Source organism: Hydra viridissima, unplaced genomic scaffold, assembly GCF_058129835.1.
Source record: "Hydra viridissima isolate aposymbiotic clone 2 unplaced genomic scaffold, HvirCarnegie_v1 scaffold_4, whole genome shotgun sequence".
Classification (NCBI taxonomy): domain Eukaryota; kingdom Metazoa; phylum Cnidaria; class Hydrozoa; order Anthoathecata; family Hydridae; genus Hydra; species Hydra viridissima.
This window is the reverse complement of record NW_028324303.1, coordinates 17,386,465-17,403,844: the sequence shown is the minus strand read 5'-3', so window position 1 is coordinate 17,403,844 and position 17,380 is coordinate 17,386,465. Positions and strand designations below refer to the sequence as shown.

General features: G+C 28.0%; 1 protein-coding gene across 5 annotated transcripts; it reads right to left on the bottom strand.

Moving 5' to 3' along the window:
* Positions 1-1,837: 1,837 nt before the first annotated feature.
* Positions 1,838-16,728, bottom strand: LOC145182486 (inositol hexakisphosphate and diphosphoinositol-pentakisphosphate kinase 2-like). 5 transcript variants are annotated; one of them, XM_090085055.1, is made up of 22 exons: positions 16,517-16,728; positions 16,222-16,282; positions 15,294-15,396; positions 14,862-14,963; positions 14,380-14,618; positions 13,657-14,005; positions 13,369-13,530; positions 12,573-12,892; positions 12,223-12,402; positions 9,475-9,710; positions 9,195-9,316; positions 8,971-9,086; positions 8,822-8,888; positions 8,393-8,688; positions 6,919-6,991; positions 6,559-6,692; positions 6,298-6,412; positions 5,591-5,742; positions 5,262-5,365; positions 5,093-5,182; positions 2,948-3,091; positions 1,838-2,148 (listed from the first exon to the last, which is right to left on the bottom strand). In XM_090085055.1, exons 3-22 carry the CDS (start codon positions 15,393-15,395, stop codon positions 1,958-1,960), a joined length of 3,294 nt encoding a protein of 1,097 aa, XP_089941181.1. In that variant the 5' UTR covers position 15,396; positions 16,222-16,282; positions 16,517-16,728; the 3' UTR covers positions 1,838-1,957. The 5 variants fall into 5 exon arrangements, 3 of the variants coding, with proteins under 3 accessions (XP_089941181.1, XP_089941182.1, XP_089941183.1); XR_016451772.1 differs by lacking the exon at positions 16,517-16,728 and having other exon boundaries at positions 5,262-5,360; positions 16,222-16,391; XR_016451773.1 differs by lacking the exons at positions 5,093-5,182; positions 16,517-16,728 and having other exon boundaries at positions 5,262-5,360; positions 16,222-16,391.
* Positions 16,729-17,380: the final 652 nt, after the last annotated feature.

Below are 17,380 nucleotides of genomic sequence, written 5' to 3'. Positions count from 1 at the left end.
TATTTTTCATGTTATAAGAACATTTAATCAAAACAGAGAATCACACAAGAACATTTAATCAAAACAGAGAGCTAAAAATCCTTGAGTACATTCAAGCCGAGTATATTCTGTGATGCGGCTCAGCATAAAAAGTCTAAAAAACTTTGTTGAGGGGCCAAAACAAACTTTCCAATTCATTCAACTGAGATTTAAAAGCTGGATTCTGATTTTCAAGGTTTTACTTTTTAGAGAAATTTGTTTCTTGAGAATTTTATTTCAGCCCAGCTTTATTCAAAGGAACAGGAACACTGATAAATTGTAGTTGGTGTGTAAAAACTGGTCAAAACTGATAAACTTAAATGACAGACTGTTTTGAGCCCGTAATGTAAAAGAATATAGAATGAAGAGCTTTTGGACATAATCATAATAATTATAATTAAAGAACCCCCCCCCCCCTCCCCCACTGCTCAAAACTCATAAGTTAAAAGACTAGTGAAACTGACTTCTGAAGTCAATCGTAAATTCATCAGCTTCAAGAAAAGAAATGCTTGCCATTTGGAAAAGTAGAAAAAAAATTTAAATCTTTTAAAATAAAAAAAAGGTTGTTTTAATTTGCTTAAACAAATATTTCGTATTATAAGTAAAAAAAATTTTATTGTTACTAAATTCAATTTGTTCCGATTTGGTTTTTAGCATAAAAAGATTTTAGGAACTCTACTTGGTAAACATAGATTGTAAAACGCGCATATTATGACATATGAACCATTACGACATAAGGAACATTTTTCTTTGTCTACTGTCTATGCAAAACTAAATAAAATGCAAAATTTAAAACCATGTTTATTTACAAATATTTTATATTTACATGTCTATGAAAGAGACAAAAATATAAAACATTCGTTTTTATATTTATTTCATTTCATTAGGTATATACTTCTTTTTCTTACTATAGGCTCAACTTCAATTATATAATTATTGTCTAAAGATTTACATCATGTGGCGTCATCCTATGATAATTTTTTCCTGATGCTTCATTTTTACTCCAATTCCGTAGCATTTTTCAGCTATCAGCTTTTCCATACTGGAAAGCTAAACTCCTTAGCTTTTTGGAAGAAAGTCCATAATAAATGCCAGAAGCTGTTGTAACCTTTTTTGCTAAAAGATCTTCTGGCAAATTGTTGAAGACCTAAACAAATCCTAAAGTAAAAAAAATCGCTACTACATTTATGCACATGCGCTAATTACTCTTATTCAACACTGGGAGATGAATTAGTTAAACATCTGAGTCTCGGTACGGAAAGTATCGTGTAGTCACTAGGATCGGTCATTTTTTATGATACCCATCCCACGAATCCGATGCATAATTGCCATCGCTCTTGATAGGATTTTTCGATACCAATTTTGAAGTATTGTTGATGTTAGTATCGTACGAGACTTCCATGATGCTTAGAATTAGTTACGTATGAAGGTTTTATGTGAATTCTGGAAATTTCTGATGTAAAACTCTAGTGTTAGGCGCAGTGTAAACTCACCCCTGTAGCCAACTAACCTTGGTACTTCCCTACTTTTGCGCCGGACCTGTTTTATTGCCGAACTCCGAACCCAAACATTCGGTCATGATTTTCTGCCGAAAATTAAACCGTTCAGTCGCCGAACTTTTGAAGTTTCCAAATTTGCTCGAAATCATTTGGAAATGTGAAGGCAAAACAAGGTTTATGTGAGCGAAACTTACAAAGTTTAATGGTTTCGAAGCTGTAGATAATCTTAAAAGAATTAAAACCAATTGCAAACTAAAATTTATGTCACTGCGAAAATATTTTTTTCTATTTCTCAACGAAAATAAAAAGAATACGAAATGTAAAACTAATAAAACCAATTCAATCTTTAAATATGTTCGAAAGTATTATAAACATAACTACAGCAACGCGCTTTAAATAATTCGCTCGGAAAAAAGCTAGAAATATTCTGCTAAAAAGCTTCAAACCGAAACTTGGGACACCAAGTCAAAGTTGGCTCTATGTATATCATCGGCCGATATAATATCAGACGGTTCAACGTTGTCATTATTAGCAAATTGATCAAGCATTTTCTCTACATCAGCTTGACAAACGTTCCTATGCAGACATACTAACGGATGCAAGGACGGCAAAGTCTCAATGACATCAGCACCTATAAAACAACGTCAGCATCTTAACGTCACTGTTCGTCGACAACATGAAGACATGATGAATAAACACTATTTAGCAAAAGAATTTGTTAATATTTCCGTAATCAGAGAATATTAAAATACAGCTAATAAAAATGGCTTGGTGCTAAAAAATCTCCAAAAAATGAATTTTAGTTACAATTTCTAAAATACCGTCAAAAAAATATTTTGTAAACAAAAGACCTAAATGTCGGAATTTCGTATTTACATTGGAAGAGACTCCAATGTGCTTACTAAAATTTAAAATTGGTAATTTTTTAAAATAAATACGAGTCTACATGAATATAAATATTATAAAACAAAAGCAGAAATATCACTTTAATAAATCATATTGCTGCTATGCAATTCGATTGTGAAAAGCGGAAGTGATATTTAAACAGATGCAGCTGCAAACCGATTTTTAAACAATTAGGACTTTTAGCACTAAGCCACAGAAATATATCAGTCGGCCGCTGTCAATTAACTAGCACCAAAGAACCTATTACCAAAACATTTCGTATCTACAGCTAGGGCATATCTTCTCCTATGGAATTGTCAATGTTACGTAACTTAATACATCAGTAGTATGTGAATATTAGGCATCTGCAGATAAAGACGATCTGCTGCTTTAGCAAATTTAAAAAAGGGCAATAAAGTAATATTATTAAACTTAGACATAGAAATATTAAACTTAGACATAGAAATATTAAACTTAGACATAGAAATATTAAACTTAGACATAGAAATATTAAACTTAGACATAGAAATATTAAACTTTCATACCTCGAATTGATATCGTTTCTTCGATACTTTTAATTGGAGAAGATTTAAAAACGCTTTTTTGTACTTTACTAGCAGAGTGACGGTAGTTAACTCTTTGTGCCATCGGTTGTAACGACATGCGAACAGGAGCGCTGAAGGAATATTCTACAGAGAAGTTTAACATCGTACGATGTTCGTAACAAACGTCATTATACCATTTTACAGTCAATATATATAATCATATAAATGTTAATACATTACAATCATATAAAAATATAAATTATAAATAATCATAAACATATAACAATGTTTTAAATGTAGGAGATAAATGGCGCCAAAAAAGAATCTCGGTCATATATTTCAAGAGAATCTCCATCATATATTTCTTGTGTAAACTGAGCCTTTGAACCAAACATTGCAGGCTATATTCTTTATTGCATTCACATTTTTAAACTCGTCACAACGTGCAACTTGCACTTCAAATTCAAACAACAAATAATGGGAAAATCTATTCACCATCAAAAAATCTTGTAGTATCTTACACCATTATTACCTATGCATAAGTTTAGTAATAAGATGTATACACAAGTTTAATAATAGAAAATTGCAATGTCTGGCTTAAGGTTTTTTTAAAACATTGATTGTTAAATCGTTTTAACAGCAGATTTAAAAAATAATTTAAAAAATATATTTAAGTAATTTGAAATCTAAATTTAAAATATTAAGTAACCATAGCATTAAGATGGTATCCTTGACAATAAAATGGTTTGCAATTGCTTTAAAATCAAAATATCAAGAAGATGGATAACAAGATGAAATTCCTGTTCAGGTACTGATTATGAGGTCTGAGGGATATTGAACTTTGAGGATTTAGATTTATGTTATCTACCAAGTGTTACTTAGAACTTCTTTTTAAAAAAAGCTATATTTGCAACAGCCATTAGAATATGGACAGTAAATCCACTGGGAGCTTCTCTTTTCATAATTGCTTTGTCAGTGTTATTAAAGCTCTAATTTATTAGCTTTTTCATTTGGGACAGAAAAAAATCTGGAGCTTTGTGATTCACATTTTTACATTTTTCTCTTTAAAAACTTTTATAATATATTATCAACATCACTTTAAAAAAAACAAACAACAAACAAAAACGAAAAACTAAAAGTAAAAAAAACAACAACAGCAAAGATAATAATAATAATAATAATAATAATAATAATAATAATAATAATAATAATAATAATAATAATAATAATAATAATAATAATAATAATAATAATAATAATAATGATAATAATAATAATAATAATAAAGATAATAATAATATAGATAATATTAATGATAATATTAATGATATTAATAATGAGAATAATAATGATAATAATAATGATAATAATAACAATAATAGTAATAATAATAACAACATTAATAATAATAATTTACTCATAAAAATAAAAACTTTAAAAGGCTAAAACAAAAAATTCTTATTATTTCAATCCACTGAAAGTTTCTTGTGTTGAAAAAATAAAAAATTTAAGAGACACTAAGCTGCAATCACCCACAATAACTGTGAATGCTTGATGTTTACTTTTTCTTCTTCTTTCTAATATTTCCATCAGAATACATATTCAATAACCATTTATTCTGGCAGAAATAAAGAATGAAGGTCTCAATAAAAAAAAATCATTTTCCTTTGTAAATATTATTTAATCTAAAGCAAATATTGTAGAAATGTTGGTCTTTTTAGACCAAACAAATTCTTAGTTCTGTAGTCAATAGTATTTAATCAAAATTTATGTAAAAAATGCTTTACTTCTAACTTTGCATATTCCAAATTTTAATGGTTAAAAATAATGCAAAACCTTGTTGTGTTTTTTATGATGATAAATTTAAGTAAACTGCTTTATTTAAATCCAATTCCAAGTTTTATAAAAAGTAAAAGATTTCTAAGCATAGAAATTTTAATTCCTTACATTTTAAAGCATTTCTAATCATAGAAATACAACCCATTTATTACATTTTAAAATATCACACAGCTGTGCAGAGAGAGAATAATAGATGGAGAATAGGGAGCTTTAACACTTGTTTTGGCTGCAGCATACTATAAATAGTTCTTTCATTTAAAATAAAACAACAACAGAATCAGAAAAGCGTTGAAAAAAATCACATACTCCCAGGGCTTGTACAAGGCCAAAAACATGAATCTCTCTCCATGCTTCTTGTTATATTCATATTCCTCTCTGTACGAACAGGAATTTCAACTAAGAACAACAAATTTAAGCCTTACTTTCCACTACATCAAAGAGCTCAAAATCATTTTCAAAGAATAACAAATCTTACTGCTATCAGATCGTCTACCGTTCCATTCATCAATTGATACTTTTGATGATAGAGGGGATTCTTCAGTGCATGATTTTTCACAATCTGGTATTTTGACACCTGGACTGCAAAAAATAGAGTGATCATAGCTCTCTTACAAATAATATAGCTTATACTATAAAGCTTCTAACATCTTATTGCATATCACAAAATGCAACAAGCACATAAAAAGAAAACAATCAATTTTGAAAAAATTGTGAAAATGATAAAATATTTTATGTTTTTAATAAAAAATTTTAAATCTCACTTTAGAAAAAGACTTCAAAATTGTTTTGAAAAAACAACAATACCTGAAAAAAATTTCAATGTGGAAACGATTAACAGAAAGTGGATCAGCAGTTGGGTCTTCATACTGCATGAATACAATTTGTGTGAGATAGTTAAGTTCTGAAACTTCATTCAAATAAGCAATGGCTCTCTCCCACTGATGATCATTTGAAGTCTAAAAATAACATTAAAAAACTTAGAATTTTTTTGCAAACAAATATTATTATTATTATTATTGTTATTATTATTATTATTGTTATTATTATTATTGTTATTAACATTATTATTGTTATTATTATTGTTATTAATATTATTATTGTTATTAATATTATTACTATTTTTGTTACTATTATTATTATTATTATTATTATTATTATTATTATTGTTATTGTTATTGTTATTGTTATTGTTATTGTTATTGTTATTATTGTTATTATTGTTATTATTGTTATTATTGTTATTATTGTTATTATTGTTATTATTGTTATTATTGTTATTATTGTTATTATTGTTATTATTGTTATTATTGTTATTATTGTTATTATTGTTATTATTGTTATTGTTATTGTTATGATTATCATTATCATTATCATTATCATTATTATTATTATTATTATTATTATTATTATTATTATTATTATTATTATTATTATTATTATTATTATTATTATTATTATTATTATTATTATTATTATCATTATAAACCCTTAAATTTTTTACATATGCATACATCAAACAGATTTCCAAAACGCAAGGCAGAAACAATAGAGTGTACATGACTTTCGCTTGTGATATACAATCGAGTTCTGACATGCCGATGAGGTGTCGAAACATTATGTGAATCACTGAAAACAGATAAAACTGTATTGAACATAACATCACAAAACTCTATGAAAAAATTAATACAAAAGCAATTTTGGATTTGTTTACATATTTGGAACAACACAAACACTAAAGCAAATCATTGAAAAGGTAATTGAATCAAATTTACCTGGGATCTAGCCTATGCACAGTATCTTCTAGTTGATGTACATTGTAATGCAAATCAGCTTGAATTTTACGGAAGAAACACTGACAGATCTGTTTGGAGATTGCTGTCTTTTCATTGCTTGTAATACCATACTCCTAAAAACATGCAAATAAAACACAAAAATAGAAACAAGTATTAAACAAGTTAGAAACAAGTTTCTTAAAAGTTTTATTACAGACTTTCTTTATGTGCTTCTTAAAATGTCGTTTCCTACATCCTTTCTGTCATTTATAAGTAAAAAAAATTGAAAATTTTTTTTTTTTTTTTTGATTCTATAAAAAGTAACAAAATGATTCCTTAAAAAAATAAAATACAACCTACCAAAGGCATAACAATATCTGCAAGGGCTTTTGTGCATTTATACAATTCAGAAAGATTGTCTAATCCCAATGACCTGAAAATTATATTTTTTTTTAGAGAAAAATTTAAAATAATACGTATTATAAACAATACAAACACTTCTCTTATTATAATTCTATTCATTATAGTAAATAGTATGAGGTCATAACACAGAAAAAGATGAGGCGAAAAAAGTGGATAGGATCAAAACAGTAATTACTGACACAAAATATAGTTAGGCAAATTTATTTTCTATGTTAGATGTCAGGAAGTTGAACAACTTTTAAAACAAATTTTTCTTTACTTTTTTCTGCTTTTTTCTTCCTTGCTTTCTATCAAATTCTATGCAGAAGCTATGTTTGATTCTATTTTCACACAAAAAAGACCAGAGATTGACCTATTTGGTCAATTGAAATCTAAATGGGAGTTTATAGAAAAATCCAATTTTTATCATACTGAAATTGATAAAATTGGTGAGACTTCCAAACAATGCTGAACAAACATGTCTGGCATTTCATTAGGATATTGCAATATATGAACTACAACAACACTTTTGTAAAATTCAACTGTAAGATGATAGCAGAGTTTGTTGACTTAAATTGCAAATCTTGGGCAACAGAGACAATTCTGGTTTTATGTATAAAATTTTTGTACTCTTAGTGCTTACCACTGAATGAATGGCGAAGGAGATTTATTATCTAAAAATAACTTTCCTTCATTTTTTTCTTTCAAATATGAGATTGGTGCATTACATTGGATTTACTTGTTTCCTGGCACTTGTTTGTTGGCATTTGTTTGCTGATATTTATTTGTTGGCACATATTTGTTGGCACTTGATTGCTGGCACTTGATTGTTGGAATTTATTTGTTGGCACTATTGATGCTATGCTCCTGATGATGGGGTACCAATATGGTAATTTTGCAACTGATTAAAGATTATGAATTGCAGAAATTGTAGAAAAGTAGTTACTTCTCTTGTGATATCTCAGTAAAGACTTTGCCACATGGTCTTTGTTCAACAATGATAAGAGAGATGAAGAAAAAAGTGCCATCATCTGTGCACTTCAAAAATATCTGTTTTTAGAAGATGTTCTCTACCTGACTTTAAATAAGATTTCAGAATTGCAGATTTACTGTTACACACTGCTCAAAGAACATCTTTATGCCATTGTGTTTGCCACAGGACATGCTGACAGCTGCAATTGATTCAAGGAATTAATGTTCTGTTTAAATATTGCAAAAAAAAAACTGTTTAAGCAATCAAGTTAATAAGCAAATGTGCGAAATTAGCCACTGGCTTCTATATAGTTCTTACCAAGAGTAACAAGGTTGTGGAACAAGGTAGAGCTTATCAAATGCAGCCCAAAAGTGAATAACTTGACTGTCTTATATAAGCTGCCCTAATATGAACATGAGATAAGATTAAAACTAAATATTTTAAAAAGCCTCTGCTTACCTATTATGCACATAATCATACTTGACACTATCATAGATATCAGGAATAAGGCTAATGTCAAACTCTTCACCACTAGAAAAATCTTTTTCTAATTTCTCCCACCTGTGCCGCATAAGGTTAAGGGTTTCATCGTGATATAAACTAGAAGATTCAGGATTAACTCCAGGTTCTTCGCATTTTTCTCTGATTTGCTTAGTAAGTGTTTTCACAAGCCTCAGTATTTTTTTGCACATTTTGTGGGGATTTACAACTTCATGCATGGCTCTAACAATAGATGTACTTCCGGTAGGTGCTAACTAAAATATTTATGAGCCAAATGTTTTAATCAAATTTTTCCTTTATAAAAATTTAACTCTCAATTATTTAAAAAAAACTTATACCATGTAATAAGTTTATACTGTGTAACTCATATGAAAATAGTTTATAAACCTTTTTCTCATCTTCCGTTGTAAAATCAACTGTGGAATGAAGATGATCATGCAACCGCGATTTTACCCTGAAATTAAGTTTAAACATAAAAACAATAACGAGGAAGTTAAACTTCAATGAAACAACATACTTAAATAAATAAAACTGACCTACGCATTGTTCCACTAATATCACCAGGTGTATCCAACATGCCACTTACATTTTTGTCGCTTTTTACTAAGCTAACCAAGACAGGAGCCAACTCACCTTCCAATGCCAATAAACCCTGTCACAAAATAAAATATTTTCAATTGCAGTTGTTGAAATTTTAGTTTAGAAGGAAAACAATTCATATCTATATTCCTTTAAATATTGCTATAACTTTTGTACTAACTTTAGCAAAAGCAGCTGCTGTAACCTGCACTCTTCCTTCATCAGATGCATAAATTTTGAGGTCATGACGATAAGTACTATGCAAGCGCAAGAATCCAAACCCTGGTACACGACCATACTCTCCTGACATCACAAACTTTCTTTATAATTTTTGCATATTATATTTAATATATATAACTTGATATATATACTATAATATATATAACTTTAATACATATAATATATATAAATTGAAATGAAAAAGATAACAAAAACTGTTGATCAAAAGAAAAACTTTTTACCTTGCCCACCTGGATAAACACATCGAAAAGCCCTTCCAAGTTCTTCAGCCTGTTTCTTTCCCATAGCAGTTAACTCACCACCCCATTTTACAATAAGTAGTAATGCTTTTGAAGTATTAACAGACAAATGTGTTGTTTTATTTCTCCCTTTAAATTTAGTTATCATATCATAATTCCGCTTATCATTCATTGATTTAATTTGAACTTTTCGATTTATGCCCGAAAAATGACCATACCTATTAAAAAAAGGTTTGTTGAAAAGTAGCCAACAACAACAAATCAGATTAAAAGGAAAAATATTTATTAAGAGAAAACTTATTAAATTTAGTAAGCAGTTGGCTTGAAATTTCTTTTCAAGGTTTTAATGTAAAAAAAAATTAATAAAACTTGAAAAGATGATTCCAGAGAATTAAAAAGCCTTACTCTTAAGAGATAAAAATTCAATTTCAGTAAAAACAATTTGGTTTAAAATTCATTTATTATATCATTAAGAATGTGAAACTCTAGTTTTATAACTATCTGTGAAACAAAGAATAAAAATATGAAATAAAAAAATTAGATGAATAACTTTTTCCTAAAAACTTAAAAATAGACAAAAAAAAAAATTTTTTGAACCAAAAAACAAAATTCATATAAAGGTTTATCACATTAAAAGTGTTAAAATTAGCATTTTAGAAGTATATATAGTATTAAACATGTTGTATAAACATTTAAATATTTAACTGTTCTAAAATTTTCAACTCAAAGAACTGCTGCAATACTTCATGTGGTCAACAAATCATCAACAAAATAAGTATTTTACTAAGGATCACACCTTTATAGGGGAAAACTCCTCTCACTGCCAGATCTAAAAAAGAATGTAGATAGAAAACGACTGAGTCTCAAAAATCAAAGATGAAAAGAATACCACTTATTCAGAACAGATTCAGAAAGACCAAAAATACACCCTGAAAAACATAGACAAGCTTCCAACTCCTCATTTCTAATTGCTTTAAAAACTCATACTCATCAACTTCCATTCACCTAATCTTTTTATATAACTTTTTTCACAAGAACTCTCAATATTATTTGCTCAACAATTTCTTTACAAACAAATATGAAGAAATTGATCAATTTTAGCTCTGCCATTTATCAGGGAAAAGAAAGAACTAATCCTGCATCTTAGAAGTAAAAGGTTGGTACACCACAGTCAGAATTTTTTTAATAATGGAACTTTTCAGAGTACTTTACATAATCTTTTTACAATTAAAAAAGTAAAAAATAAAAAAAAGCATTAAACATCATAGAATAAATAAAAAAGTAAAAATAAAAAAACAAATAAAGAAATTCTAAGAATATCTGTGAGAAAATGGAGAAGTGATTAAATGGTCATTTGATAGCATAAAGAAATAAAGTAATTCAATAAAAAAAAAAAAAAGAAAGATTAATTAACACTAATATTAACAATATTTTAACTACAGTAATGTTAACATTATATTTTCTGTTAAACAGGGAGTCAAATTCAGTTCATGAGAGAAAACAAAAGGTCAAATTAGTGAAGGTTTTTAAAATTTTTGCACTAAAAACATCAACACCAGTTAAAGCATCAACACCAGTTAAAACATGCAGAGAAAACTAAAAGCCAAGAATTTCATTAAAAGTAACAAAATTTTTTGTGACACTTTAGTTAGTAGAACTATAAGATAGGTATTTGTAAAATGATATATAACATATTACATGCTAGTTGCTCTACTACCAATTTGTAATATAGTATATACTTTTGTTTCATATAGTACATATCTTCTTTAGCTTGTTTAATTATAACAAAATTTTATATAACTGATGTAACTATTCATCTAAATTACTTATCTGTAGAAAACAATCTATATTTATAAATAAACAGTAATGTAAAGAGCATTTATTTAAAAACCTTTAAGGTAAGCTTCTACTCATCCGTTTTAGCTCCGGGAAAGGGAAAGGGATGGGAAAATTAATCACGTGAGCATGCGCAGTGAGTAATTTTCAAAATTAAATTATAAACTGCGCATGCTCATGTGATTAATTTTCCCATCCCTTTCCCTTTCCCGGAGCTAAAACGGATGAGTGGAAACTTACCTTTACTTTGGCAGATGCAAGAGATGCAAGACTCTTATCACAAGAAAGAATAAAGAAATTTAGATTGTATTTTTAAAAATATATAAACACATTAAATTTAATATACTTTTAATGAGTGTAATTAAAATAAGGTTCATTAGTTAAAGGTGAGCCAGCCAACAGTTCAAAGTTAAACACACAGCACAATGTCTAGCCAGTAGTTCAAAGTTAAGTCAACAGTTCAAAGTCAAGTCAGCAGCAAGAGAAATTTGAATCTTTTTGAAATATTAAAAACTTACTTCAGCAGTTCAATAAAAAGTTGAAAGTTTTATGACTTAACTAGCTTAAAAAAAATTCGAATTTTCTGAACTTTTTCTTTCTATAATAATAGTATATACTTATTATTAAAAAATTATTTATTTATTATTAAATATATTTATTATTAAAAAAAAACAAAAAACAGTTAAACTTATGCTCTATACATTTACTTGTTATTTAAGCAAATAAAATATTTAAAAAATTTATTTAGTCAAAAAAATGATCATAGATTGTCAAGGTAATGGGGTTTTGGTGATCTAATTTTTGAGATAAGAATTGGCAAAAAAAAAAAGAAAAGAAAAGAAAATAGTAGGATAAGTTAAATGTATAAAATATGCAAGTTGTGAAAAAGCTTACATTTCTAAAACACTTTTCATTTGCTGCAGCTTCAGTTTATTTTCAAAGACCTCTCCTAAATCTTCTTGCCCTTCTAAAAGAGTTCGAGTAATGTCTAGTATTTCTTGTAACTGCTTTGGTTTTTTTAACTTTAACCTTCCTTCCTCTTCTCCATTATACCTATCCCACAATTCTAAAAAACTAAACAATTATTGCAAAGATAAAATATAATCTTAATTATAAATATCAATAAAAGAAAAAAGCACTAAAAAAATTAATGAAATATTGAAAAGAAAAATTATTTATCCATATACTTCACATAGAACATAAAAAAATTCTGTTTCACAAAAAACAAAGTCAAAATAACATACAGTTTATGACTAACCACCATTTTCATTTTTTGTTTTGGAGTTCTGTCACCATGACGTATAATAGCTACTACACACCGTAATTCCATTGATGTGCTTAATGGCCTGACAACAGGTGTCTCAGTAGATTGTGGTAACTGAGGAAAGTCTATTTGAGAAGGTATCCATAATTGTGGAGCTAAATTCTGCAAAATTAAATCACCTAATAGCTGGGAGCAGTCATCATAATACTTTTGTGATGTCTTGACAAAACTAAAGCCATTGACATCACAAATGAGTGATTTTCCATTAGCTCTGAGTAGGTCAAAACCACAAACTGTTTGCTATGAAAATTTTAATAAAAAACATCTAATTTTGGATTAAAGAAAAACCATATCTATTTTTTTAAAAAAAACCACATTGTTTGCAATAAAAACTTTGTTAAAAAAAAATTACAAAAAAAAAAAGTTAGCAACTGCCAGCAAAAAAAAAAAAAAAGAAAAAAAAAAAAAAAAAGGGCAGATCTTTGGCTATTTTTTTGATTTCAAAGCAGATTTTCAGGTATTTGGTACAAAATAGAGATGTTTTTTTCTTATGATTATAATTGATATCCTTAAGGTTGATGTAATAGTGTAGCATTTAACAAAAAATAAATCATATATAACCAGGAATATGGCTAATATACAGTAAAGCTTTGTCAATTAAAAAAATGTTAGATTCATTTTTAACAGCACTCTAAGTCTGAGCTTGTCACAATAAATATCATTTCTAGTTTATATTACTTTTATAATGGAAATTTAAAAAAAGAATAAGAAAAAACCTTGAAAAGTCGGCACACTCTTTTTGCTATCATCTTTTCATGAGCTGAGAGAATTACTGGGTAACGAACTTCTTTTCCGAGAACATCTCGATCCACCTTTCCATCTAGAACAGGAGACTTTCGAGCTTCTGCATGAGCATACTCTTCTCCCACTGTATACACCTAACAGAACATATACAGTAATTTTTCAAATGCAAATATAGCTTTTCCCTTGTTTGATGAATTTAAAAATAACAATTACATTTTCCAGTATAAATATGACATATTGAGCAGCATTCGAAAACTTACTTTGACATCTGTTCCATCTGTGGGCATAAAATCTTCATAAATATAAGATCCTGTTCTACGAATACGACTTTCAGAAGAATAAACACTACTTCTACTTCCAATTTTCCTAAACAATATCTGACAGCCACCACCAGCTGATGAAGGATAATAAATGTAAACATTATGATCTTCAGCATTCACTGGCTTCTCTACAAAAGGTTTAGTTAGTGTTTTTCCATTAACAATTATAGTATCATCATACTCTTCGATTTCTTCACCAGATTCAGGGTTTCCCTGTTTATCCCGGTTAAATATAGCATAATTTGGAACTTCTAAACCTTCTTCTTCTAATAACCTGTAGACTTCTCTTCTACAAACAAGCAAAACAAAATGCAAAAGTTAATTTTGTAAATAATATATTAAATCCTGAAAGTAATTGATAGGGTCTGTAATTAAAATTATTGGATTATTAGGATGTTTAAAGACAGGTTAATTTTTAAATCAGTGAGCCAGCATTGAGTTATTGTACCGAATTCTTTTTTGACAAGCATAATGAGTCAAATGCAACTCTTCAATATATAAATTATATTACAGCTTTTTTACTATAGATTTAATAAACCTTGAGCAGTTTTTTTTTTAATTGAGATTTATAAAGTGATAATTAGTTCACTTTTCCATGTTATTTTTGGTTTTAAGTTTATACATATAAATTAATGAAATAAAACAACAGATAGTTCTACAAACCTATCTTGAAGTTGATACTGCATTTCTAAGTCATTCAATACAAGTGGTTTGCGAAGATGAGCATACTCAATAGCTTTAGCTAAAGGAAACCCTCTTGAATAAAATGAAATAAGACAATCCACAATAGGCCAATTCTCTACAGGTTCATTAAGAGTAACTTCATCTGGAAATATTTGAAAATTTATTAAGTAAAACCTTTGCAAACGATTCAAAATTTCTTTCATTGGTCGAGCATGTGTCTAAAATACATGTAGACTTTGGTGATTATAATTATATTAAGTAACAACATTTAAAATTCAAAAAAAAAAAAAAAAAAAAAAGAAAGACAACTTTATATGATCCACTATATAAATTCAAATAATTTGATGATAACTGATGTGTTAAAGAAATGATTATGAGGGTGGTAAATGTGTATGTGTCTAAATATGCTTATTTGAAAAAAAAAAAAAAAAAAAAAAAAAAGAAAAAGAAATGCAAAAGACCTTTTTATTCATGGCACACAATCCAACTTTAACAACACCACTTGCATATTCATCATCAGTTAAATCATCAAAGTCAATTGTCTTGTTTTCCATTGTGCGATACTTAATTAAGAAATTATGAATATTTTAAAAGTTAATGGCTTGGCATAGAAAACGATTCTAATATTGCTTAAAGCATCAAGTGCAATCATCAACTAAAAACTACTGGAAGCTTAACAATTGGATTTCATTGTCACCTTACAAATTTTGATGTTTTAAAAATAGTTATAAAGCTTAAAAGTCAAATACTTTCCTGTTATGCATGTATGTATGTATGTATGTATGTATGTATGTATGTATGTATGTATGTATGTATGTATGTATGTATGTATGTATGTATGTATGTATGTATTTATGCATGTATGTATGTATGTATGCATATTCATTTATTACCTTATGTAAGTGTGACACTGGAGATGAAGGAGTTGATGATTCACTACTGCTATCCTCTTCCCCCTTCTTTGCCAATATTTCTTCTTTAAGGCTTTCTGACATCCTGAAATATTGTGTTAAAATATTATTTTAAAATATTATGTTGAAATGTTGTGTTGAAATATTGTGAGGTACAGAATGAAAATCTAAGAAAAATTTATAGTAAGGTAAAAAATGAAAATCTAATTAATAAAGCCATCTATATTTATATTTACTCCCTTACATAAGAAAATTTATCTAATGTAAGTTGTGACTTGACTAAACTATGCTTATTGATTTTTTAACAAATGTTACATACTTGTTGCTTTTGTATTCAAAAAATTTAGATATATCTCTAACATTCATGAAAAAAACTTAATGTGCCATACCATAAAAGATGAACCTCAACTGTAATAAATATACATAGAAATTAGGTGATACTTTGAGAACTTTGAATCGTGAAAATATTGTCTTCATTATTTTTCATGATACAAAATTCTTATAGCATCACCTGATTAGCAAATACTGATTGAATAAAAGTTTCACAATCTACTTCTAAAAAATTATAATAAAAAAAATAAAAACACACACACAAAAAAAAAAACTTGGTAAAAATGGTAGAAATCTTAAACTTTTAATTTAAACTAAACTTCCTTATAGTATAAGTGTATAGCTGCTACAACTACAACAAACTAAATGATTTCAAGTAAGAATATGGTATTTATTAAGCAAATATTTTTAATTTTATAAATATTAGTGCAGTATTTACTACTTGAAATGAAAGAAGTTGCAATTAATTACAATTCTGATTTCAATATGTCAAAAAATATACATGTTATTTATATTTGCATAATATAATCCATTATTTTGACAGACTGGTAGAACTATTTTATAAATGAAAAATACTGACCTTGTCTTTATGTGCTTATTAAAGTTTTATGCTTGTAAAGCAGGATGCGTTTAGTATGTATCTAGAAGAAATAATAAGAAATGGACTTGCAACAGGCATTAGACGCATTTTTAGACTACATACCTTCGGAATATGTAATTCACAGAAATGCGAATTATTTTACAAAATTCGTGTGAAAAAATTGTCCTTTTGATTTTAATTAAATTTTTCAAAAATTCTTTGTGCGTTTTTAACGAAATAATAAAAATAAAGAAAAACTATAAATTGTTATATAGAGAATAATTAAGCAAAATACCTTCAATAAAGTTTTAGAAATTTGTTTAATACTTTAGGATATAATGTCTTATAACGTGTTTGGAAAAAATCCAGCCCAGAGCAAGATCGTATTTAGGGGGGAGCCGTAAGGCTAAATTTCTCCCAACTACAGATTGCAAGCATCGTTTAATGTCATAATATACTCCAGAGGAGTAATAATAGGGACGGTTTTGGACGAAAAAATGATTGGACGATGGTGGCGAACCATAACAACGTTAATAACCATATTGTATTTACACAAATAGCATATCTTTGATAAAAGAAGACAAGCAAATTCGAAAAGCAAGCAAAATAATTGGAGTTTAATGGTTGTTTATTTAACGTGTGCATACACGTGGTTATAAAGAACTTTAATATGTTTAATAACAATTTCATCTCCGATTATTCTTATCAATGATTTCATTACAAGGCAAAGTATGCTATGAATTCTACTAATTGAGACATTTTACCAACTTGTTTGCTGTTAATGCAGCATATGCTCTGGAATTGAGGATGGTTAATGAGTTATAAAAGCGAAAAGAAATAAAAATTTATTGTAACTTGGTTGACTTGGTTTTAACATTCATAGAGTCCAGCAGTTTTCCTAGCTATTACAACTTACATGAAATATGGGCTGTTTTTATAAGTCTTCTTAGAAACACCTATAAACACCACCCCTGGGGTATTGCTATTGAATATCAAATAGAGGCTCACAATCTTTCGAGTCCTTCACTAAAAACTCACCGACAAGCACAACTTCTCCTTACCGCTTAGAAACAACCAGGTCTTGAACCGATCGTTTTATAGAAGGCCACAGGGTTGAACTTGGGAAATGGGTCACGAAAAAGCCTAAAAAGTTTGCCGC